The sequence below is a fragment of the Fukomys damarensis genome, unplaced genomic scaffold (genome assembly GCF_012274545.1).
Source record: "Fukomys damarensis isolate Sample0158 unplaced genomic scaffold, DMR_v1.0_HiC HiC_scaffold_33, whole genome shotgun sequence".
Classification (NCBI taxonomy): Eukaryota; Metazoa; Chordata; class Mammalia; order Rodentia; family Bathyergidae; genus Fukomys; species Fukomys damarensis.
The window spans coordinates 35,480,681-35,505,838 of NW_022900945.1; the positions used below are offsets into that span (position 1 = coordinate 35,480,681).

General features: G+C 32.8%; 1 protein-coding gene across 5 annotated transcripts in view; it reads right to left on the bottom strand.

The window, feature by feature from the left end:
- Positions 1-25,158, bottom strand: part of Col11a1 (collagen type XI alpha 1 chain) — a 531,458-nt gene that overhangs the window by 37,352 nt on the left and 468,948 nt on the right. For all 5 annotated transcript variants that reach the window (XM_033758347.1, XM_033758344.1, XM_033758345.1 and 2 more), the window contains 12 exons: positions 21,422-21,529; positions 20,538-20,591; positions 17,049-17,102; positions 16,444-16,551; positions 14,967-15,020; positions 12,743-12,796; positions 11,445-11,498; positions 5,527-5,580; positions 4,810-4,917; positions 4,492-4,545; positions 3,752-3,805; positions 2,611-2,664 (listed from right to left, as the gene is read on the bottom strand). In XM_033758347.1, the coding sequence (XP_033614238.1) occupies positions 2,611-2,664; positions 3,752-3,805; positions 4,492-4,545; positions 4,810-4,917; positions 5,527-5,580; positions 11,445-11,498; positions 12,743-12,796; positions 14,967-15,020; positions 16,444-16,551; positions 17,049-17,102; positions 20,538-20,591; positions 21,422-21,529 (810 nt within the window). The remainder of the gene's footprint in view (positions 1-2,610; positions 2,665-3,751; positions 3,806-4,491; positions 4,546-4,809; positions 4,918-5,526; positions 5,581-11,444; positions 11,499-12,742; positions 12,797-14,966; positions 15,021-16,443; positions 16,552-17,048; positions 17,103-20,537; positions 20,592-21,421; positions 21,530-25,158) is intronic.

A 25,158-nucleotide genomic window follows, 5' to 3' on the forward strand; every position in this document is an offset into this window, starting at 1 on the left:
AAGAATGAAAAGGAAAAAAAAAAAAAAAAAAAAAAAAAAAAAACAGTTATCTCTTTTTACAGGTAAGATTTCATAGATAGAAAATCTTAAAAGTTTCTACCAAGAGACTATCTGAACTGATAAATGAATTCAGTAAAGGATAAAATATCAACATCCAAATATCAGTAGTACTGATATTTACACATGAATTATACACGAATAATGATGTTCCTGTGAATAAAATCATGAAGGTAACCTCACAATAGCTATGAAGAACAACAGGATACCTATTCATAGATAGAAAATCTTAAAAGTTTCTACCAAGAGACTATCTGAACTGATAAATGAATTCAGTAAAGGATAAAATATCAACATCCAAATATCAGTAGTACTGATATTTACACATGAATTATACACGAATAATGATGTTCCTGTGAATAAAATCATGAAGGTAACCTCACAATAGCTATGAAGAACAACAGGATACCTAGGAGCAAACTGAACAAAGGAAGTGAAAGACCCCTATAGTGAAAATTACAAAACACTGATGAAAGACACAAAAAGATGGAATCACCTCTCATGTTCATGATTAGAGTAAATAATACTGTTAAAATATCACATTATCTAAAGTTATTTTAGTTCAATTCCATCACCATCAAAATATCAATGATTCTTCGTGGAACTCGAAAAAAATCATAATTTTTTTTTTTTGTACCAGGGACTGAAAGAAAGAACAAAGCTGAAGGTGTCACATTCCCACTTTTCAAGACTTACTGTGGAGTTCTAATATCCAAAACAGTATGCTATTGGCATGCAAACTGACATGCAGAGTAATGGAGCAGAAAAGAGATCCCAGGAATAAACCCACACATTTGGCAATAACGGCACCAAGAATGCACATTTGGGTAAGGACAGGCTCTTTGATAAATTGTGCTGGAAAAGCTGGATATCCATATGCAAAAGACTGACTTCTGACTCCTATCTCAAACTCAGTGCAGAAATCAACTCACGATATCTGAAACATGCTTAGTGTCATCTGCCATCAGTAACATTTAAATAAAAGACGCAACAGGATATCCCTTCATCCCCGTTAGAATGGCTATTACCAAAATGATAATATACAATACATGCTGTGAGGATGTGGGAAAAAGGAATACTTACACACCCCTGGTGGGAATGTAAATTAATATAGCCATTACCCAGATTCCTCACAAAACTAAAAATCAATCTGGCATATGATCCTGCTATCCCCTTTCTGCTTTTACTTCTAAGGGAAGTGCAACCAACATTCCAAGGAGATGCCTGCACTCTGTGTTCACTACGTCACTATTCGCAACTCACAACTGCATCGCCCTTCACAATGGCAAAAATGTGGAATCAACATAGGTGTTCACAGACATAAATATATAAATAGAATATGATAGAATATGCATACATATATATATATATATATATAAATGTTATTCAGACATAAGGAAAAAAACTCTGTCATTTGTAGGAAATGGATGGAACTGGAGAATATTAAGTGAAGTAAGACAGACACAGAAAGACAAATATGACATATTTTCTCTTACACATGGAATCTGTAAAAACCAGACTGAATGAAGAATATTGGAGTTTCAGAAGGGGAAATGCAAGGAGGATGCAGTCAGGTTGGATAACAGACACCAAAATACAGTTAGGTAGGAGGACTGAGTTCTAGTGTTGTACAATACAGTGGAATGATTATACTTGACAATAACCTTTTATGTATTTCAAGAATATCTAAAAGAACAGCCCCAGTTTTTCAAATACAATGGATAAGGAATGGGGAATGGTAATCACCCTGATTCGATCAATGTACACTGGACCGATTGTTGAAACGTTATACAGTAGCTATTAATATATACAATTATGTTAACCAAAATATAAAGTTTAAATATTAAATTAAATTTTTAAAAATCCCCTATGATTTAAGGAAGTTGATATTTTCAACAATTGCTTATTTATGCTGGTGTCATCCTTCAAGTAAATTTTGTTTCTTTAAAAACTTCTAAGTCAAAGAAATCTGACAATGCAAAGCAATCTAGTATTATATAACGATTCCTGAACTCATTTAATTGATTTTTATGTTCAAGGTTTTACAATGCTTTTAGCTAAAAGTGGACTATTGACATCTTATCCCCATATATTAAAGCAGGATTTAATATTCAGGGAACCACCGAAATTTCTTATAACAATCTCCAATCTGTGTATAGAGGATAGGTAAAAAAGAGGAAGACTCCCTATGTAAGAATTCTTTTTCACATTTTATTGTGACAGTTATGTAGTTAAAGTGTGTAATATTTCTGAAAGTATTTTAATATATTTAAGAAAACACTGAAAGTAGAATTTTAGAGATGGGGAGAGTGTCAGCTAAAAAAAGAGAAGGAACAAGGGAAATGAAAATAATCAGGACATGTTATAGACATTTACCAATATGTCAAAATGAATCTCATTATTCTGTATTAATATTATCTACCAATTGTAAAAAGACAAAGGAAATGCATTACAGAATTTCTCAGCATCTGTACACTTGCTGGCTATAGCGTACATACATAATATAAACAAATAATGAGCAGATATTTTAAGTAAAAGATTTAAAAAACTTACTCTTTTTCCAGGAGGACCTGGTGGGCCAGCCTCACCAGATGGACCAGGAGGACCCTATAAAATGTGCAAACAACTTTTTAAAGAAATTTGATGTTACTGTATGGACTACACATTTTCTCAATATCTAAACTGAGACTTCTTTCCTTATTTCTACACTTTTACTGTTCCTGATAAAATCTAGCTTATGTGAGACACCTCAACTTTCTCTAGATAATTATATTTAAAGTTGTAAATTCATATGTTACATTTTTTCAAATGAGAGTAACTGATATTCCTACTATGTACAATTTTGTCTTCCTAAAAAGTGCTAATTTGTGTCTGGCAAGCATCCAAAATCTATACTAATTAACAGAACCATATGGTTAATAATTTTCCCAATTCACATAAATTTGTGAAACCACAAAACAGTTACCTTTAAATTTCTTCTTGCACAAACGCTACAATTTTTCCTGCCAAACTATACAAAAATTCTGGGATATAATCTACAGGTATTGGGCTGGGGATTTAGCTCAGTGATTCCAGTGCCTGCCTTGCAAGCGCAAGGACCCAAGTTCGATCCCCAGTACCAAAAAACAAAACAACAAAAAAATCTGCAGATATTATCTACACAAAATAAGCCTGCATCTCTGCCTGCAAATATCCAGTGGACACCTCTCTAGACATGACAAGTTCGTTTCCTCACTTACTTCTTCCTTAAACAACCCATGGTCAGAGAACAATTTATCATTTCTCAATTAAAGAAAAAAGTTTTATATTGTACCATGGTATGCTCATTTAGATTTATAGCTGAAGTGGTTTATGTTAATGAAAAGCTGCCAAATTGTTTTTTTCTTTCCCTCTTGTGTGTATTATGCAATAATTTTCTATGTAAAAAATGGATATATGAGTTTGACATTATATCTCAATATCATTAGCATGATGTAAATATACATTTGCATTATGAAGGCTTGGCTTATACATTATATCTGAATTCACATCAAGAAACACTGCATGTAAAATTGACTTTAGACTGGAATTCAAATATATCTTTCAGAAAAATGTCAATAAACTCTGCTGTGCTTTTGAAAGGTTGATCATTTCCAGCTATTTCATTAACTACAAAGTCCCTGAAGATTAGAAACAAATGACTGTGCCTGCTCACCGGTTGTCCAGGATCTCCATCTTCACCCTTGTCACCACCAACACCATCTTGACCCTATGATCAGCAACAGAAAGTGATCTTAGATATTTCTCCCTCTGCATCATTTCAATCAGGGACAAAAGCTTCAATAGGCTCTGCTAGTGTGTTCTTGAAATAAACTATGATCAGACAAGGCAATAAACTCATACTATTTGAAAAGAATTGTGATATTTTTGTACTCTTTCCAGAAAGATTTGTGAGACTGCTACTAAATCAAATTGAAAACATACCATGTATTTCAAATAAGCAAAGGAAAAAATGTAATTAGCATGCAAGGCCAGGGCATCTTGTCATCATAAATAAAAACAGTGCCGATTGAGATAGTATGTGTATTATAAAAAGGATCAAGACATATCATGTAAAGGTACAAGATCCCAATGATAAATGTAACTGTATTGTTTGCTTTAAATGTACCAATAAACTTAATGGGGGAAAGAAGGACAGGGAGAAAAGCAAGAATCCTGTAATTTAAAACTAATAATCCTGCTACTTGAATAATTTGTACAACTCAAAGTTTAGAAAACGAATCCAAATGAAAAGCATGGTCATACAATATAGATCTAATAGTTTTCAACTGCATACATTTTTGGTGTGATTACTATGGTCTATTTTTGTTCTTGAAGAATTTTCTTTACTCATTATGACTAAAGACACTGGGAACTCTCCACCAAATCATTCTTTCCTCTTTTCGTGATACTTACGGCTGGGCCAGGTTCTCCAGGAGGACCAGGATCTCCAGGAAAACCAACAGGACCCTGAAATGATGTTTTAGGAGAAAATAATTTAAAAATGAATTTTTATAATGCTATGATAGTTTGAAATTTAAGAGGTTAAAATTAAGGCACAGGCTTGTAAGAATATTAGTCTACTAGGTAATTGTTTTAAAGCAAAATCAATTAGAAATGCTTGTGAATACATGAAATGATGAAAATTCAGCTTCACCAACTATGGTCCAGAATATCATGATTTCTATCCTTCCAATGAAAAGGTCCAGAATGAATTTGGCCACAGTCACTTACTGGGTTACCCTTGGGGCCATCATCACCCGGTGGCCCCTTAAGACCAGGAGGTCCTGCAGCACCAGATGAACCAGCTTCTCCTTTCTCTCCTCTTTCTCCTTTGGGACCCTATAAAAGAAAAATAAAAGTTACTTTACTAGCATTAAATAGGAGCTTTTTAACCTTGGCACACTGAGCCACACAATTCTTCACTGTATTTTTTCTGTGGGTTGTAAAACGCCTAACACATCCATAGCCTTTACTAACTATAAAGGCCAGCAGCCATGGTGCCTCCATCTCTGATCACGCAAAATGTCTCCAGATGTTCCAAATGTTTCCTGGGCCAGGCTTAGTGGGGATGCATAAATTCATATGTGGTTTAAAAACTAACCTGTGATAGCTGAATGCAATTTCATTTCTAGTACAGTTCAGAAATGTTTATTCGAGGCAGCACAGGCTATTTTCTCTGTTTTATGTAAAATTCATCAAAGTCAGTGAATGGTTTTGCTTCTGCAAATATGATTTTTAAAATTTGTGAATCTAAATTTGTAAAGGATACGAAGTTATTAAAAATAAGGCTTTCCCTTTATGATCGCTTTTAAAGGATGGAAAGTGAAAGTGACCACGTGGGGCACAGGTATTCAGTTAGTAATAATTATTAATTCAGTTATACGTTTAAAATGCTTCAAAAGAAACTCCTAAACCTGTGCCCTATGGTGACAATAAGACAGCACTTACACTTGTGCCTGCTTCTCCAGGGGGTCCTGGGTTCCCTGCTTCTCCAGGTTCACCCTATAAAAAAAAATCAAATGAGGATTAAAACAGAATTTTTTGAATTTATAAAATTGTCTTCAGTTATAACTACATAATTTTACACCATCCATAAATTACTATTTTGTTGATAAAGCATCAAAACTTCAATAAAGAAAGGAGCTGTCTGTACTACTGACTTCCATAGTTGTATTAATCAGGTGGGAAATGAAAACTAGAAACACTAGATGTGACAGTTCTTCTAAATTAGGTAATAGCCAGCACATTAACCCATGTTACCACCAAACCATCGTAAGAGACAACGGCATGTTTCCTAATAAAATATGGAATATAGATATTATAACCTCAATATTCATATTATAACCAAGTATATTGATTAAATATTTCAAATTATTTTTACTGAACTACAAATTCACTTTTTCTTTATTAAATCAGCAAATAATTGGGTAATATGTTGATAATATTAGAGAATACATTTCGTAGAGATCTACAGAATATAGAGGAAACGATTATATTTGTGAAATATAGAAGTCACTTGTATACTAACAATTGCTTCATTTGAAATCAAACATTATAAATTTGATAGTTTTTATGATCTGTTTGTTGAGATGGTGATGGCTGTTCTCTAATAAACTAATAAATCTAGACTAGAAGCTAAAATCTATGGCTAATGTCTTAGAAATATATAAAATATAATAATGTGTTCATTACCATTAAAATGAGGTAATACAGTACATAGATGTACAGTGTTTGAATAATTGATGCTGCCAGTTTGAAATGGGAATTTTTGTAAATTGAAAAAATAACGAGGCTTATTCATCCTTTAATATTTTTTCTTTTATTTATTTATTTATTTATTTTTTTTGAGACAGGGTCTCACTATGTAGTTGAGACTGACCTGGAACTCACTATGTAGCCTGGGCTGGTCTCGAACTCACAGCGATCCTCCTGCCTCAACCGCCCGAGTGCTGGGATTACAGGTGTGCATCACCACGCCCGGCTCATCCTTTAATTTTAAACTCAGATATTTTCAGTATCTCTGGCTCAAGCTCACTCGTTCTGAACTGATTTGAAATACATCATGTTAAATATGAGCATAATACCAGAGAAAATACTTTTGTGTATATTTTTTCCTATTATCTGAGAACTTGAATATATTTTAATTTCTTTAATTATGTGCATAATGATTTAAGACATAAGGTATTTTTGAAAAAATATTTTAATTGGTACATTTTAGATGTACAGTACAGTTCCATTCATCATTGGGATCCTGTACCTTTAATGACACCTCATGGTTATTGTTTTTCCTCATTTCCCTGGCCTCCCTTCCCACCTCCATCCTTCCCTATTTACAAAGACTTTTACTTTTTTCCTTTTCTTTTATTTCTTCTCTTCCCGTTTTACCTTTCCCCTACCCCTCACATTTGCCCAATACCTTTAGACCTTTTCTTCCTATTACAAAATATCAATTATACATGTTGACTCTTATGTACACTTCGAGTTTATCACACCAGAGAAACTATATGGTATTTACATGTGTGTCCTATTAATTTCACAAAAGTATGTCCTCAATGTGCATGCACTTAGATATATATGTCTTTAGTTTCTCATTCTTTGTGGCTGAGTAGTACTCTATTTTATTTAAACACACACACACACACACACACACACACACACATCTTCTTTATCCAGTCAACAATTGAAGGGCAATTGGGCTGTTTCAAAGTTTTATCTATTACAAGCTGTGCCAATATAAACATGAGTGAGCATATATCACTCTGGTATGATTTTTTTATTTCTTTTGGGAAGATACCCAAAAGGGGAATAGCTGGGTCAAATGGGTCTACCAGTCCTAGTTGTTTGAGGTATCTCCATACTGATTTCTACAGTGGTTGCACCAGTCTGCACTCCCACCAACAATGGAGAAGGGTTCCCTTCTTCCCAAAACACGCCAACATTTGTTATTGGTTGATTTCTTGATAGCAGCCATTCTTTCTGGGGTGAGGTAGAATCTCAGTGTTGTTTTCACCTGCATCTCAAATGAACATGATGTTGAACATTTTTCATATATTTATTTAGGGCTTTTACTTCTTTGAGAAATATCTGTTCGTTTCAGATGCTCATTTTTTAATCGGATCTTTATATTTGGGGAGCATCATTTTTTGGGGTTCTTTATTCTAGATAGAGGACTTTAGACATCAAGTACTTTACAGAAATTTATTAGCAGTGTTATAATGTGAAAAACTTTTCCTCTCTGAGGATTAATGGTAGAAATTTGTAGTACTTTTTGTAAACCTTACAAGAGAAATATTCCATTTATATTATTCATGAACAGAGAAATCATTAACCTATTTCAGGAGGATATAATGACATATAAGTAGTGTTTTTTGAACTTTTATATCTTTGAAATAAAAAAGTAGTTTGTCATTCAAATGAGCTGCAATATGTCCATCTTAAATATTGTATGTATGAAATACATACAGTATTTATTTAATAATATAGAAAAACTATTGGGAATGTTAAAATATTTTGTTATGAACCACTTTAGCCATGTTAATATTGCAGAAAATTGGAAGTTAAAAAAAAAGAGCTATAGTCTTTTTAGTGAGGCTACATATGTGCTTTTCTGTTCGCTTTTCAGCCTTGTCAACTATAAATTTAAACTAACAAAGATTCTGAATATATTTTTCCTTTATTTATTTATTTATTTATTTAAGTTACTTATTTTTTGGTAGCATGGATCGAACTCTGGACCTTCTGTGTGCAAAGCAGGCAGCGGAACCACTGAGCTAAATCCCTGGCCTATTTTTCCATTTTTTAAGTGTAAAAATATTTAAATAATATTTTTACTGCAAAGTCTCTATTTTAAGGATTATATATTAAACTGCCAAAAAGTATACGGTAAAAATACCTTTATGTATATTGCAATCCAGTAGGGGCAATCTAAACAGCAATTATGAAAATGAAGTTATTATCTTCTAAACTGTCTCATTTCAAATCTTTTGAAAGTGAGTGGGAGAAAATTAAAGTAAATAAAGCAATGAAAGAAGACCGTTTATGAATTAAATCTATAGCTCCAGTATCAACAATGTTATTCGATTTTCACTTTATTATAAAATAATTTGTAAATTATATGGTAGACCATTGATACATGAATGTAGGTGCTAGATCATGAATTCATTTTAACTTATAAAACCATTTTATTGCATTCTACATGTCTTTTTTTCCATGAAACTTTGGGTAAAAAGCATCAAATTATTCTGTATGTCCAGAGTCATAAAAATATATTAAACATTATAGAAATGTCTTTCTATATTTACTTGTTCTGAGAGAATTTCTGAAGTTCAGAGATTACTAGAGCAAATATTCAGTATATGAAAAATAAATGTGTTTACACAAACTTCAGTGTGGATAAGGCTATTATGTTATTTCATTCAGTCAGATTTGAAGCTGATGTCAGAATTCTATAATCTATAGAAAATTATATTACACTAGATTCTAGAAAAATATTAGAATCATATTTTGATGATGCTATTGTTACACGGGAAGTTGAGAAAATAAAAGAAAACCGAAAACTCTTTGTTTTGTCATTTAATTTCCAATCGGGAACACTGAAAAGGAAAAAGTTAAGACACCAGTCTGATCAAACCAATCTCCTAAGATCCCAAATTGCTAATGTGTTGCTCCAGAGGCTTTACACTAAATGGATACAATGTGAGGCTTCCTCGGAAGAAACATCTGACACCAGGGCCTATGTTCCAGAGCTTTTCAGAAGAAACAGCATGAAAGAAGCAAAAGAAGTACTTAAAATTATTCTCTCTGCATTCTAAATCTTCAGGAAACAACTACGACAAGCTGAAACAGGTAATAAATCTGAAGGCTAATTCTCGCAGCTTTCTAGGCAGCTTTACAGCCTGAGGAGATGAGACACAAAGAAGAGGAAAATGCGGAATGCTAGCATCATTTATCAGTACAGTGGGACCTCAGAGACCAGTGATGTCTCCTACTGCTCTTTCTAGGATCAACGAATCCAATGATAAATGTTTCTTCAAACCCAATCCAATCACCGTATCAATTTAAACACAAAACTGTCAATTAAAGAATATAACAAAAGTCAGACAACACTGTGTTTGCATTAACACAGGTGATTTTTGTAACGTTTCCAATTTAGCGGGATGTGGAGGCACACACCTGTACTTCCAGCACTCTGGAAGACTGAGGAGAGAGGACTGCAGGTTTTAGCCCAGCCTGGGCAATTTTAGCAAATAAGAAATGGGCTATATAAAAATAAACATTAAATAAAGGGCTGGAAATGCTGGGAATGCAGCTCAACGCAAAGGCCTTCAGTTAATTTATTGCCTAGTTCTACAAAAGAGATGGGGATTACTTCTAATTTAATAAGTAATGAAGTATTTTGATAGTTAGTCATATAGTGGTAATTGTAATATAAACAAAAGAATTGGGTGCTTGGGAGATGAAAATGTTAAAATGATACATTTAATTTCATTATAATTCACTTTGGGAAGGATTAAATCCTTTAATTAAAATAAATAGGGCCACGAATTTGGCTAAGTGGTTCCAACACCCGACTCACAAGCACAAGGGCCCAAAGTAGATCTCCAGTACCAAAAATAAATAAGTAATAAATTAAATAAAATTAAATAAATGAATGTGTGGGCCAGAAATTTAGCTCAGTGGTGCCACACCTGCCTGCCTTGCAAGATCAAGTTTCTGAGTTCAATACCAGGAACTGAAAATTAAATAAATAAATAAATAAATAAATTTGAAAACAAGTTAAAATATATGAAAAAGGCTTGAGATTAAGAAACAGAATCACTTGTAAAGCATGGGATAAATTTGCACCACTGATACTCTTTAATAAATAGCAAATTCAGAAAACAAATTTTTTCACTGAATAATATTTTAGGTTATGAAATTTAATTCTTCCCTCAAAAATAGTGAACAAATTATTTTTTTAAATAAATCAAATATCCATGTTAATTTTCTTGCAATATTTATTAATAAGTGACCATAAATGCAGATTAAAAAATAACTGACTGGCCTTAAGATTTTGATAAAAAATAGAGCACATATTTGGATGAAAATACATTCACCAGAGAAGCTATTTTGAGACCAGATATTATGGCATATTGCAATTATTTTCAAAAATGTCAAAGACATATCATAGTGTCAGTAATGAAAATACAACCCAATGTATGAAAAGTTCAATGATTAATTGTTTTGTTTTGTGAAGGATTCTATTTCTCCTTTAAGGTGGTCATATTAAACAATCTCTTCTTTTGTCAGTACTAAATACAGTTATTTTACTTTCATCTCACAATAATGATTATAGTGGATTCTGGTATAGTCTCCTAACAAAATCTTTGATGAAATTTCTAAAATTCTTTCTTTTTTGAGGGGTTGGAGGTTTCTAACCCAGGGCACCCTACCACTAAACCACACTCTCAGTCCCTTTATTTTTTTTCATTTTAAGAAAGGTCTTTTCCAATATGGCCTTGATTTATTATTCTTCTGCCTCAGATTTCTATGTAGTTGGGATTAGAGGGTTGTACCACCACTTTCGGCTCCACTACTGAAATTTTTTTAAGCTTCCACTTCAAAAGTGGGTAATTGTGATATCAGCAAAATGCATGTTAAAGGAAATAGTTCATGTACCTCATTCATTCAATATCTTGCAACCAAAAGTACGATATTTCAAATATTATTTTAACTTTAATTTGTGTAACTACTAAACGAGGTGAGTTACACAACTAAATGAAAAAAAACTTAGAAAATGCTAATTCTAGAAGCACTTAAAATATTAGAACACTGTGAGAAGACATTAGTTTCTATTATCTCAAATTTCATACCACTAATTTCCTTACCTTTTCTCCAACCCCACCAAATGATCCAATAGATCCTGGGGGTCCCTGTGGTCCCTGAAATTTAGAAAAAGTAATACAGTTGGCCTCATTCTTGGAACAAAATAGAAAGTTAATAAACTTACATCTAGTTTTTTTTTCCAAAAGAGGGAGAATATATGTAAGAATATTCTCAATAATTGGAAGGTTGTGATAAAATGAGTTTTGAGTCATTAAATTCATTCATACAAATAATTTGCTATATCCCATTAACTTTCAAACATCAGAATTTAAACATAAAGAAGGAGATTTTTCCAGTTGTTTTCATGACAGTTGATCTTTAAATCATGATTTCAATCTCTCTAACCATGGAAGAGTCAGGTGATTTTATAGTGGATCAAAATGGTGACTCCATTAAATAATAACATAATATATATGAAAAGCACCCCCTTGTAAAAATTGAATTTTTCTTATATTACTTAATGAGAATTAAAACTCCAAAGCTCTTTTAGGTCAACACCTCCTGGTCTCTTAGGTTCTGCCCTTCTAGCATTAGAAATAGGCATAGAAGAGCAATAAAAAAAAGAGCCATAAGAATGAAGAGATCACATACATTTTCACCACGCAAAACACCATGTTAGAAGTAGATCTCCGAAGCCTAGAAAGTCACTAATCACCACAATAAGGTAGATAAATATGGCACTACTTTTCCAAATCCTAAATTTTGGACAAATTTTCAAGCTTGGAAAATACCCTTTTTATACAACTGAGAGGAAACATTTTCCTAGGTGAAATGTATTCTTATTCACATATTTCCCCTACACATTTTATAGACTGAAATACAAAAGGTAAAATTTATAAGAACCAGCTTTTGCATGGGTACATAGACAAAGAGTGTTTAGAGTATAGATCTGCTCTAGCACAAAGCCAATTACAGGCCACCTCTTCATGCCATGTTAAGAGAGGAAGCCTAAAGTTTCAAAGAAATCAAATATTTATTGAAAATTATCATATGTATGATAAGTAGGTATCAGAATGATTTGGTTTATTGTAATACAAATAATATTTCTGACTCAAGAATACATATATTTTGAATGTGAAATGTGTGTCTATTTTATATTTGTGGTGACTTATTCCCTATGAAGTCTTTTAAATGTATAATTAAGGGGAGTGAATAGCTGATCCTTCAGTTCTTATCCACTTCTAACACTGAAAAATGGTGCAATTATCTCCATTATATCTCAGAAAACAGCTGCTATGAAACAACACCAACACTTAAATTTTAACTTCAAAGTAATTAGCATATATTTCACAATTCTTACATCAGCTCCATTGGGACCTTGAGGGCCTCTTGGGCCAGGAGGACCAGGTGGACCCTATGAAAAATAAAACAGTTTACAAGGGTAAAACACAAATGCATTCCCCAAATTTGTCTTTTTAAGAAAACTAAAAAAAAAATTAAAGCCTTTGAAGTCATAGTCAGTGAAGCATTTAAGGGTGATGTTATTCTTAAAGAATGCATCATGTTATCGATGCCCCTTTTCACATATCTATGAGGAAGTTAGTACCTCAGAAATACAACAACTTGACAAGGAAGCCTGTGACTACTGTCAAGGATAAGGTCTAGAATAAAACAACTAACCATATTTTGTAACAGAATATAATAGATTATAAAGAGAACAAAAAGGAATAAGAAATATACTTCACTAGATGTAGAATTAATTTATTCAATAAAAGCACTATGTACTTTATTTGTAATTTTAGTTTGTGGGGTGTGTGTGTGTGTGTGTGTGTGTGTGTGTGTGTGTGAATTCTTCAGTTCTACATGCTAGAAACAGAAATGAGTAGCTATTTAGTTGTGTTCCCAAACTAAAAGTTATCTTTCCCAAGTGGGCATTAAAATTACCTCAGTGCACTTTTTATAAACTACTGATGGCTATAACTCCTTACCTCAAGGCTGTGATTAAAATAGTAACTAGTAGTCTATAGTGACTACTAGTATATTAGTATTTTAAAAAGATCGCATTTTATTTTGACACTGTGCTTATAAAGCTTTTCTAGTTTTACCTATTGCCACTGAGTCAAGGAGAATGTATCAGTGAAATGTATGAGTGATTCCTAGATACAGAGCAACTCTATCAAGAAAGTAACTGGCTATGGATCTGATGGTGTTTGGAAGTATTCATCAGCTATTTGAATCAATGGTACTTATTATGCATTCCATATAGTTAAGTTTAGTCAGTATGAGGTTTATTTCAGAGTATAACATAGGTGTAATTGTGTAATTGTTATGAAATATACAACATATAAAAGTATCAAGTGGATCTAAAATTTTGGGGCAATGGAGAAAGGAAACAGCAATTAAGAAATGTGTTCTTTACATTTTACTATGGATTTCCATTACTTTGGCAAATTACTTTTGTGTAATTTTTTTTCCTCATTGAGTTTATTGGTACACTTTAGGTATACAGTACAGTTCCATTCATCACTGGGACCTTGTACCTTTACATGACGGGTCTTGGTTCTCATTTTTTCCCCTTGTCCCTGCTCTCGCTTCACCCCCTCCTCCCCTTCCCATTTACAAACGCTTTATTTCCATTTTTTCATTTTCTCCTATTTTTTTCCATTCCCTTATTACCTTTCCCCTACCCATCCCACTTTCCCTACACCTTTAGCCCTTTTCTTCCTATTTCACATTGTCAATTATCTCATTAGGATCTTATGTACTAGTACAGCTTATTCACACCAGAGAAACTATTCAGTATTTATACATGCATGACTTATGTATTTCACTTAGGAGTATATCCTCAATATGTATCCATTTTCCTATGAATGAATCTAATTTCTCATTATTTATAGCTGAGTAATATTCCATTTTATAGAAAAACCACATCTTTATCCAGTTTCCAACTGATGGGCAAATGGGCTGTTTCCAAATTTTAGCTATTACAAACTGTGCTACTATAAACATAGGTGCGTATATATCATTGTGATATGATTGTAATGTTTAATAAGCAAATAAATGCATTTCAGATAGTACATGAAGTCTTAGAGTTCAAAGGCAGACATAATAAATACAAGTAATTTCAATTCATACCATTCTAATACAAAGTAATCTTTATTAATTTTCCATTTTGTCTCAAAATACAAGAAATATTTTAATCTCTATAAATATTTGCCACTTATAGAAATCCTGTGAGCATGTAACATATTATTTACTTGATCCACATCAAAGTCCAAAAAAACTAAGAAACAACTAACATGTGGAAATTCATTATACACAGCTCAACTATATATGCAGGATACAAATAACAGTGAACCAATGAATGTCAGATATGTGTATATCATTATGTTGAAGGGAACAAAAGAAAGGATAGATATTCAAAAACATGTATTAAAAATGTTTAATGATTTGTATATGGCAATTGAGTGGCAAAAAACACCAGGTCAAAACAGTATCATAAGCTTACGACTACACTGATCCCTATTAGTAAATTCTCAACAAGACAGGAGAGGTGTGAAAATGTATACTATCTGTCAACTTACCATGGGGCCAACATCTCCATTTTCTCCTTTTTCACCAGGTGGGCCTGGCAAGCCCTGAAACAACAGAGTAGAAAAATAAAAATCACATGTATTTAAAACCATGTTTGGTGAATTTCTAATGAAAAAGTTAAGGAAATACATGGAAACTAATATTTAGAGACTTGCATTTGCTGAAATATGTATATTTCATATTGTACAAATGTGATGAAATCACATCTATATTCAGAAGGAAAATTTATTTTTTGTACAATATTAAGCAATTTATTTTTATTACAATAACTAAATACTCAGTTTGATCTCAGAATTTATGACATAACACATTTCTTGGTATTCTTGTTTTTTCAATGTTTGTACTACAGCACTTCAGATGAAATTTAAATAAGAAATACAAATACAAACAATATTTAAGATCTCACTACCTGCTGATATTTTAGTAAAATTCTTGACTTTTAGTGCTACACTGCAGAGGCTAGGACTTATGTGGTTATGACCAAACAATAAATATAATGTATTTATTACCCTTATGCATGCATGCACAAAGTAGCTGAAACATGAATTTCAGGAAGCAGCATTTACCATTTTGCATAGATAATGACCTTTGAGATTTTAATTCTATTTTACCTTAACTTGCTCTATTTCCTTTAATAAATGCAGGAAATAACCCACTAAAGTCTTTTTCATGATCTACTAATTCCACATAATTTTCAATTGGGAGATTGTTTTACTGAATGTATTTTCAGTTTTAAGTGTACAGTATATTCATTTTCATGAGAAAAACTTTAATTACTGCTTTTTAATGGGCAGCACACACCAGAATTTCTTTTATCATTTGTTTTTCTCAAATGCCAGGAGTAAGATGTCTAAGAAAAGTGATGGCTATTGTGCTTCCCAAACTTTTTCCCTGATTTGAGAGTCTTATCTAGACCTGCAAATGAAGTTTTTAGAAAGATCTAGCCAAGTAATGTTTTCTACATCTTAGTCTGCCCAAAAATTACTATAAGGTGATTGCTTAAATTTTAGTTTCCCAGCCCTCAACTTCAGAGATTTCATTTCAATCTGAGGCAAGGAACTTAAATACATCAATACAAATATAGAGTTTAACACTGTTGACGTAAATATTTCATTTTAAGAGCATTTTCTGAAGTTATAGGCATTGTTAATGAAATATAAACTTTGAGCAAACTCCACATACCATAACAGTCACATGCCTTTTCTTTTGTTCAATTTTCTACGTATTTAGTATAGAATCATCAAGTTTAATGACAGCTTAATGTGTGGATACATCTTCAGAAAAATTAATGATACTTGATAAAAATATTTGAAGTTCTGATATACATATACATAAAATACTCATTATGATTAAAAATTGTTCCCAAGTTCTTTCATACCAAAGGGAAAAGAGTCTTTGTTTTACCTCCACCGAGACAAGTTGGGGTGAGGCGAAATGATGACGTAAACAATGTAGAGAACACCTTACCTGAAGACCAACTGGGCCAGGAGGTCCAGGGAAACCTCTTGAGCCCTCATCACCTTTTTGTCCAAACATGCCCTGCTGTCCTCGGGGACCTGGCTCTCCATCACCCCCCTAGAGAACAGTAACGGAAATTATCACACACCGCAAAAACTATCCAGAAATACTATAGAAATATGTTGCCTTTTCTAATTCATTAAAAGCTAATGTATTTGAGAATAACCAAAAAAAATTAGACTGAATTCCCATGATTTGTTTCAAGTATACCATTGTTTGTTTTCCTAACATTCTTTGTTTCTAGAGTATGGTTGATTCTGATTTGATCAAGCACATCAAATAAAGTAACAACTGTGCAATGGGGAAAATAAGGTTCATAATTTATTGTACATTGAGTACTTCAAACTACTCATTCTCTATTTTCTGACCAAGTCATACTAATTTTTATTTATAAGGATCAGCTAGTTTAGCTACATTAATTTAAATGATTCAACATCAAGCATAGAAACATAAGTACTGCCATGGGCGGGGGGAAATCCACCAGTTATATAACAGATCATATATGTAATCAGGAATTTGTTAGGATTTAGATTTGGTAAACAAAGAGTACTTACAGCAATTCCAGGGGCACCAACTGGTCCTTGAAGACCAGGGGGACCAGGAGGACCCTACAGGGAGGTAAAAATCAATAATTTTGAAACAAACCAGGAAAATGTCAACTATATATATAAAAACCTTTGGCTGATTACAAATTTATATAAAAGAAACCATATTTCAGAGTAATTTGTACTTAGAATGGTCAAAACAGTTTTTTTTTTAATTTTATAACTTGGAGATTTATACTTTCATAATTGGAGTCAATTTTAAATGACATTTATTGAAAAGCATTAGCACCTTCAATGTTGTAAATGTCTTAAAATGGAATAGTATGCTAATCTAAATCAAATTGAAGATTCACATTTGAAAAATTTTGAAACATGAGATTTCTTTCATGAGATATGTATGAGTCAGAAGCAACACAGGGAACAAACTCAGGTCCTTGTGCTTGAGAGGCAGGTGGTGGAACCACTGAGTTAAATCCCCAGCCCATATTTTTTTTTCTGTCTACTAACTGTTAATGAATATCTGGATTCTGAGGATTCTATATGGATAAAATGTAATAATACAAAAAATTTTAAAATGTTTTACATAGGCACATGCCAAACTAGTATTACATCAAATATAAACAAATCCTTATCATGAACAATAGCTCTCAAAAGTCACTAGGAGTCCACATGCACAGGTACTTCTTAATCAATTCATTTTCTTGTATTAATAACTGGTCAGGTTGTATAAATATTTCAGGCCCTAAAAAAATAAAAGTCATTGGATTCTATTGTTCTTTATCTCAGTATTGGGTTTTGGGAGAAATTGTCTCAAGAAAAGAGTGTGTAAAAATGTCTTCTAAGGATACCTGAAAACCTTTAATGTTTAATAGGAAGCTCAAAATTGTTCTCATAAAGCCCTATGACATTATTTCTCTTTTATACTTTGTATAGATATGTGTAGTCATGATGCAAAAGAAATAGTGAATCAAATTGCTGGTGGCTTAGCAGACATCATGCCAATAGATAAAACATTATAGCAGCCATAATACTTTCAGCAACATGTACTCTTAGCCATCACAAAAATGGTTATGTTCTTGATGAAGCACTGAAAGTTCTTAGTTTTATTAAATACTGACTGTGTGCAAGTCTTTTGATTTTTCTGTGATCAAATTTTAAAGGCACATAAAGTTATTTTGTATTATACTTAAATGCAATGTCTATCACATAAGATATTTATAGTTTAAATTTCAATCTGAACCAGCAATTTTACTTGAAATACTATTTTCACTTGAAAGACAGACTGATCATAAAACTTATTATTTAGACTTGGGAATCTGGCCGGAATATTATTGAAAATATAGCATGTCTTTGTTTCCATTTTTTCCTTTTCTTGTATTTATTTCTTTCCCTTCTTTCCTTTCCTCTACTCCTCCACATCCCCTTACCTTTGTAAATAGGGAAGGGTGGATGGGCTGAAGGCAGGACAGGAGAATAGGGAAAAAAATAAGAACCAAGATATATCATGTAAAGGTACAAATTCCCAATGATGAATATTATATTGTATATCTAAAATGTACCAATAAAATTAATGAATAAAAAAAGAAAAGAAAATATAGCAAGGTTATGACTTCAAGGAAAATAATTGACTACTTATTATCAATGATAAAATTTAAACCTTAAGGTAAATTAGAATTTTTGAAATCTTTTATCTATCACTTTGGGCCTCATAGCTTCCCTTTCTGAAAGGATTTAAATAAAATAACATGAAAAGCTTGCTAGTTTGGTATCAGAATCCCTATTAAAGTTGATCCTTTAAAAAATCAGCATTAGCACAAGGCCCAGAGTTCAATCCCGGGTACAAAAAATAATAATAATAACAATAATCAGCATTTATCAAATTTCTATGTGGGATCAAAGAATATCCAAATTAACAGATTTTTAAAATGTTTCTTCCTTTTCTAACTAGATTTTTGTGTGAGCATGGATTTCAAAAAAAACAACATGTCATTACAGACTTGACCGAGATACAAACTTAAGTCTAATCCCTGGCCCTAAAGCTTCTTTTAAGTGAAGCACAAATAATAATCTTGTTCCTTTTACTTCATATATTTGTTTGAAGAAAAATATAGGTATTATTCAGTAAATGTGTTTGTTATTAATTTAAAATAAATCAATACAAGAATATTTAAAATTTCCTTATTGCAAATCATTATAAAGACTGACAAAGAAAAAAAGCATTTTGATGTTTTAAGAAATGTATGGAGTGTATAAGACAAAAATGTGTGAAAATGAATTGATTAAGTATCAGTCACACAGTCATATTTAAATAGCTTTTAAGGAAGAAAAAATTTTTTTCTAAAATGGCTTTTGCTTAATGCATAAGGTATTTTAATTAGATAAATAGTATGTGCTTTACTGCAATTGTCTCTCAGTTATTTTTGTTTTTGTTTTTTTCCAGCTTTAATTGAGTTTATTGATATATTTTAGGGATACAGTCCAGTTACATTCATTGCTGGGATCTTGTACCTCTACATGACAAGTTTTGATTCTCATTTTTTCCCCTTACCCCTGCCCTCCCTTCACCCCCTTCTCCCCTCACCATCTACAAACACTTTATTTTCATCAAATAAGGTATTTTTGTTTTGATTCTAGATTTTTTTATTCTTACTTATAAACAGTCATCTTATAGGATTTTGCAAGTCGATTGCAATGAAACTTTTTGAAGTTATGTGTTCAGATATTCAGTCATTTCAACTAAGAAGGCATCAGAATAACAAGCCAAGGGCAGAACTTGAGTGTTCTATTAGCAACACCTGCCAGGGATGATACACACATTTCTATACTGGGTCATAAATATACAAATGGACATTGCTTTCTCAGTTTGGATTTCTATTAGAAAGCAAATATATAAGCACTTATAGAAAACTGGAAATAAGTAAATATATGTAGATCTTATTTAAAAATATAAAATAATTAAAAACCGGTACAGAAGCTATCATCATGAAATATATTTAAGAAGGAGAAAAAAATTAAATATGTTATTCGAATAGTATTTAAAATCATAAGGAGTGGAAAAAAGTCTTAGAGGTAATAGTAAATACACCATTTGTGTGAGAAATTATTTTGATAGTTTCATCATTTGTTAATCAAAATAAGTACCATATATGAGAAAAGCCTTGGTAATCTACAGTCACATAGAATGTAGCAATTGTATTTATTTTGACACACGTATGCATATTTTTATCACTACTGTGTGGAAAAAGGCCATTTCTTTATATTACTCTTATTTCTTTATATTACTCTTATTTAATAAAGTGGGAATTATAAAAAAACCTTGTAAATATCAGACTTTACTTAATCACATAAACATAAAAACTCAGAGAATTATACAGTATTTCAAAAGATAACAAAATACATTTGGCTAGTTAACCAAGTGGTACTACTGAGAAATATTCATGGAAAACAGTGAAAGATGTTAGATGAAGACGCAGTCTCAGTAAGTGCTGATCAACTCACATTTTCTCCTTTGTCACCCTTGCTGCCCTTTTGTCCTGATTCACCAATTTCACCCTGCATTCAAAAGGTTTAAATTAATCTCCGTCACATACAACATTGCACTGTCACCATTACTACGGAATATAATTATACGCTAGTGTTTAATAACACGGTTTAAAGTGCAAAATCCTGGGCTCTCTCTGCTCCGGAATTTCTGATACCGACTAGAACACAGACAAACCAAGTCAGCTGAATTGCGAGGAATACTGAAACTATACAATTTAAATGATTTATTTTGCCTGGAATGTCATTATAAACTAATAATGAAAGTTCATGGATTTACAGGCAAACAATCTCACATTAATAAAAAAATTATTTACTTCTATTTTCTCAGTTTTGCAAATATTAAGGAGGTGTATTATCTGATTCACAAATGCTCTATAGCACTTGTAATAATATGAAAAAAACATGTAATACAAATATTTGGCATGACCCTTACAGAACGAAAAGTTTAGGGTTGTATATTTTGGCAAAAGGGAATAGTAGGTCAAGTGAGAAGCTCCATCGCTCTGTGCAATATCCAAGAAACAAGGGCTAACCATGTACAAGTAATTATTTTTTATTTTATATATATTCAGAAAAAAAACCGCTCTGGTGATTATTAGTTTCTTATTCCTGTTTTTCTTTTTTTAATATTTAAAATCTGTATAGCATTTAAGGTAGGACAAATTAATGCTCAAACTCTAGAACAAAACTTTTGAGCACATGGAAGGTGCAATAAAATTTGAAAAAGGTTATCATTCAACTGAAATCTAAATCCCATAAATGCTAAAAAGAGAATGCATGAGAAAAAAAAAAATCAAGCTCTTTCACAAACTGTGCTAACACAAATAAGAAGCACCGACCTTGTCCCCATCTTCTCCGGGAGAGCCAGCAGGACCAGCCGGCCCTGGGAGACCCACGGGACCTTGAATTCCATCTCTCCCTGCAGGGCCTTGGGGACCTTTTTCTCCCTGCATTGAAAATTCAAAAGATAGCAGTTTGCTTAAGAAACCAGAGAATTAGCTGTTTGCTGCAATATTTAAGTATAACTACAACTACATAAATAACTAAACTAGCTCCTATCATATATATATATAATATATATATATGTCATATATATTATATCAATATTAATAAAATGTGGCACGTTCTTCATGTGAACTTGACTACTTGAAACACAAAATCCAACTCAGATGTCTCCACGTAATTTGAATTTCTTGCTAACCTTATTCAAAAAGTCAATTGCTTAGTACAAGGGTATCTGGAAATTAGATTTCTTCTTATCTATCGTCACATTAGTACGCAGGAATCACTTTCCATCTGTTTCTTCTGATCTTAATAGGTGCAGAGATGGGAAAGGTCTTTCAAATGTTACACAGTGCTGTAAATTTAGTTTTACCATTTGATGATGACAAGAAATTGTTTAATGACTCTAAGGGAGAAAAATTTCCAGCTATCAAATAGCACCAGAACAGATCCCTACATTCTTTCATCACTAAGAGCACTGTCCCTTTTAATCATTTATGACTCTGGCTATGGCCCACAAAGCTAACTAAGAGCCAACTGAGAATTTTTCTTTCAAACATATACTTTCTAAGCAAGACTTGGCACAGTAGATGCCTGGCGTCTGTCTGTGAATCTTGCTGAGCCTCTCTGCCTCCTCTTCCTCCTCAGTGCCACTGGAGTCCCTATGTAGTGGACACAAGGCTTAGAAAACCATAAAATCCACTTGCTCATGTGTCCAACTTTACATGCCTTCCATGTACTTTTTGAACGAAGGCCTTATGGATTCTTCTGGATATTGACATTTTAATTTCCTGATTCAAAATTTATTTATTTTTATTCCGTCAACAGCCATCATTTTCCTGTTTATAAATTCACCTGTTATATGATTTTAAATAATACATACTTGAAAATAGAAGACAACTTCTATATCCTGTAAAGTAGGGGTCCCCGTGGGGAGATCTGTCTATGACCTAGTAGAGAAACAAATCTGCAGAGCGGGAGAGGAGGAGCACAAGCAAAGCTCCATCTGTTTTTACTGCGGCTCCTCATGCCTGGCTTTTCCACCGGATCTGACCACCTCTTCCTGTCAGATCTGCAGTGGTTCTCCAGTCTCACAGGAGATCTGAGCCTGCTGAAAACTGGGAGCGGGAGGGCGCTGGGTTCGGTGCTCCTTCAAAATCATCCTGAAACCATTTCTCCCTCCTAGTCTGCGGAAAACTTACTTTCCACAGAACCAATCCTAGGTGCCAAACAGGTTGGGCAGTGCTGCTGCAAAGTATCTTTTCAGAATTTAGAGCAATCAGTTTCTTCAGTTGACATTTTATTAGTTTTGAATAAGACAACATGTCCGAGTGCATTCGGTGATTCTCTTTTTTTCTTGTCACACCAGCTAGAAATCTGCATCCTTAGGGCCGGTCTTTGCATGATCCATTTATCTGCAGTTCCCTCACCATCTCCTTCTCCTTTATACTGACCACCTTTTATCTGCTTTAAGCTTTAGTACCGAGTGGTTTTTGTTTCTTTGTTTGTTTGTTACACCAGGGATTGAACCCACAGCTAGTACATGCTAAGCAAGGCCTCTAAAAATCAACTATAACCCTATAGCTACTAGTTATATCTTGAATGTAGTTCCTTTATCTTATTTCTCTCACTGATACTTTATTTTGAAATATTAGTGTATTTGGTGTGAACTAATAAATTACCCACTACCTTTTCCCACATCGAATAAGCTTAGTGTGACCTACCATGACCTAACCCCTACTACCTTATCAACCACTTCTAGCTAATTAATGACAATAAAAATAAAACACCTATAAGATAAAGTTAATTTGTTGTCAACTTGATTATCTGTCCAAAGTCCATATGTTTTTGTTTTTAAAAATATGACACAGTCATTATATAAAACATACTCTTCATGTCAACCTGATATATTTATCAATAATATATTTCAAACATATCAACGTTCATAAAATGTGGCACGTCCTTCATGTGAACTTGACTACTTGAAACACAAAAGCCAACTCAGATGTCTCCACGTAATATGAATTTCTTGCTAACCTTACTCAAAAAGTCATTTGCTTAGTACAAGGGTATCTGGAAATTAGATTTCTCCTCATCTATTTTCACATTAGTACGCAGGAACCACTTTCCATCTGTTTCTTCTGATCTTAATAGGTGGAGAGATGGGAAAGATCTTTCAAATGTTGCCCAGTGCTGTAGGTTTAGTTTTACCATTTATAATTGCCCAAGATAGCATAACTTCCTCCCTTATGGATCTCTTGGACTACAACCTATACAACCACTAGAAATATCTATATTTCCTTAGAAGACATCTTCATTTCAGCCCTTCTACCTCTCCATTTCCATAAAACTCCAGATCTTTCCATAGAAAATCGACAGTTCATTTCACAAGCCTCATGTCCTTTGTTTTACTTGGCCTGGTCTCATATTTAACCTATATCTACACTTTCAAACAGTATCACAATTCACAAAATGCACTCCTCTTTATTCAAAAGCTAACCCACGCATTTATTTTTAGGTATCATTTCATCCTTCTTTGTGACAGCTCTGGTTCACATATTAATGATGATGATAAAAAGGATTACTGAAAAGCTACAAAATGCTTTAGAACTATAATTTCACTTAATCTTCATGAAGCAGTATGATTATCCTCTTTTTAGAGATGAGGAGACAGAGTCCTGATGTGCAGAAATTTCAACAAAATTATGAACTATATAAAAAGTAAAGCTAAGTCCAAACCCAATTTTAATTATCTTTAAATTAGTAACCCTAACCTTTTTTAACTTCACTTTTCACTGATTCTTATTGGTATTGTATTATGTCCAGGACATAAATAATAAGAGGCAATGAATTCAGGACTTCTATTTACTGACCGTTTTTCTTTTAGCTCCCTGGTTCACCTGAGGCAATCCACCTGAATCAACCCTAACACTTTTATTTTTGAGCTCCATTATAATTATCCTACAATTATAAATGTCCAGTGGGTCAAATCCCAGTCTCTCCCTCTTCAGCTTTTAATATTACTTGTATTTTACAACATTACATAAAGAGACTCTTCTCTCTTGGTCTTTTTAATGATGTACCTCTGAAGTCCATATACACATACCTATATACATACATATATTTTTCTTATGACTCATAGTATCTTTTAGTTTTGTTTTCTCTTATGGAATCCTTTCACAACTCACACATATTATGATTTTTCAGAATCGATCCAAACCTCTGTTCCTTCTCAACACTGTATCATATAAATCAGAAAGAACGGCTCTTAACATCGCTTTTCAATAGGTATATGGAGCATATTTTTCCTAAGATCCCTAACTCCCAAGGCCTAATTTATTTATGGTTAATTCATTTTCTTTTCTGTGTCTTGAGTCTAGCTTTTCCAACCATTCTTATAACTAAACCCCCCAAAAGATACCTAATGAATAGTTTCCTACCTGTAACCCTTCTGTGAAGCCCAATACCAATACAGTTTTCCTTAAAAATCATGTTCCTTATCAAAAATTTTTTTCTATGCAAGAAATTGGAAGAAGTTTTAGCTCCCTCTCTGGTCTCACCTCCAAGAGTTTCT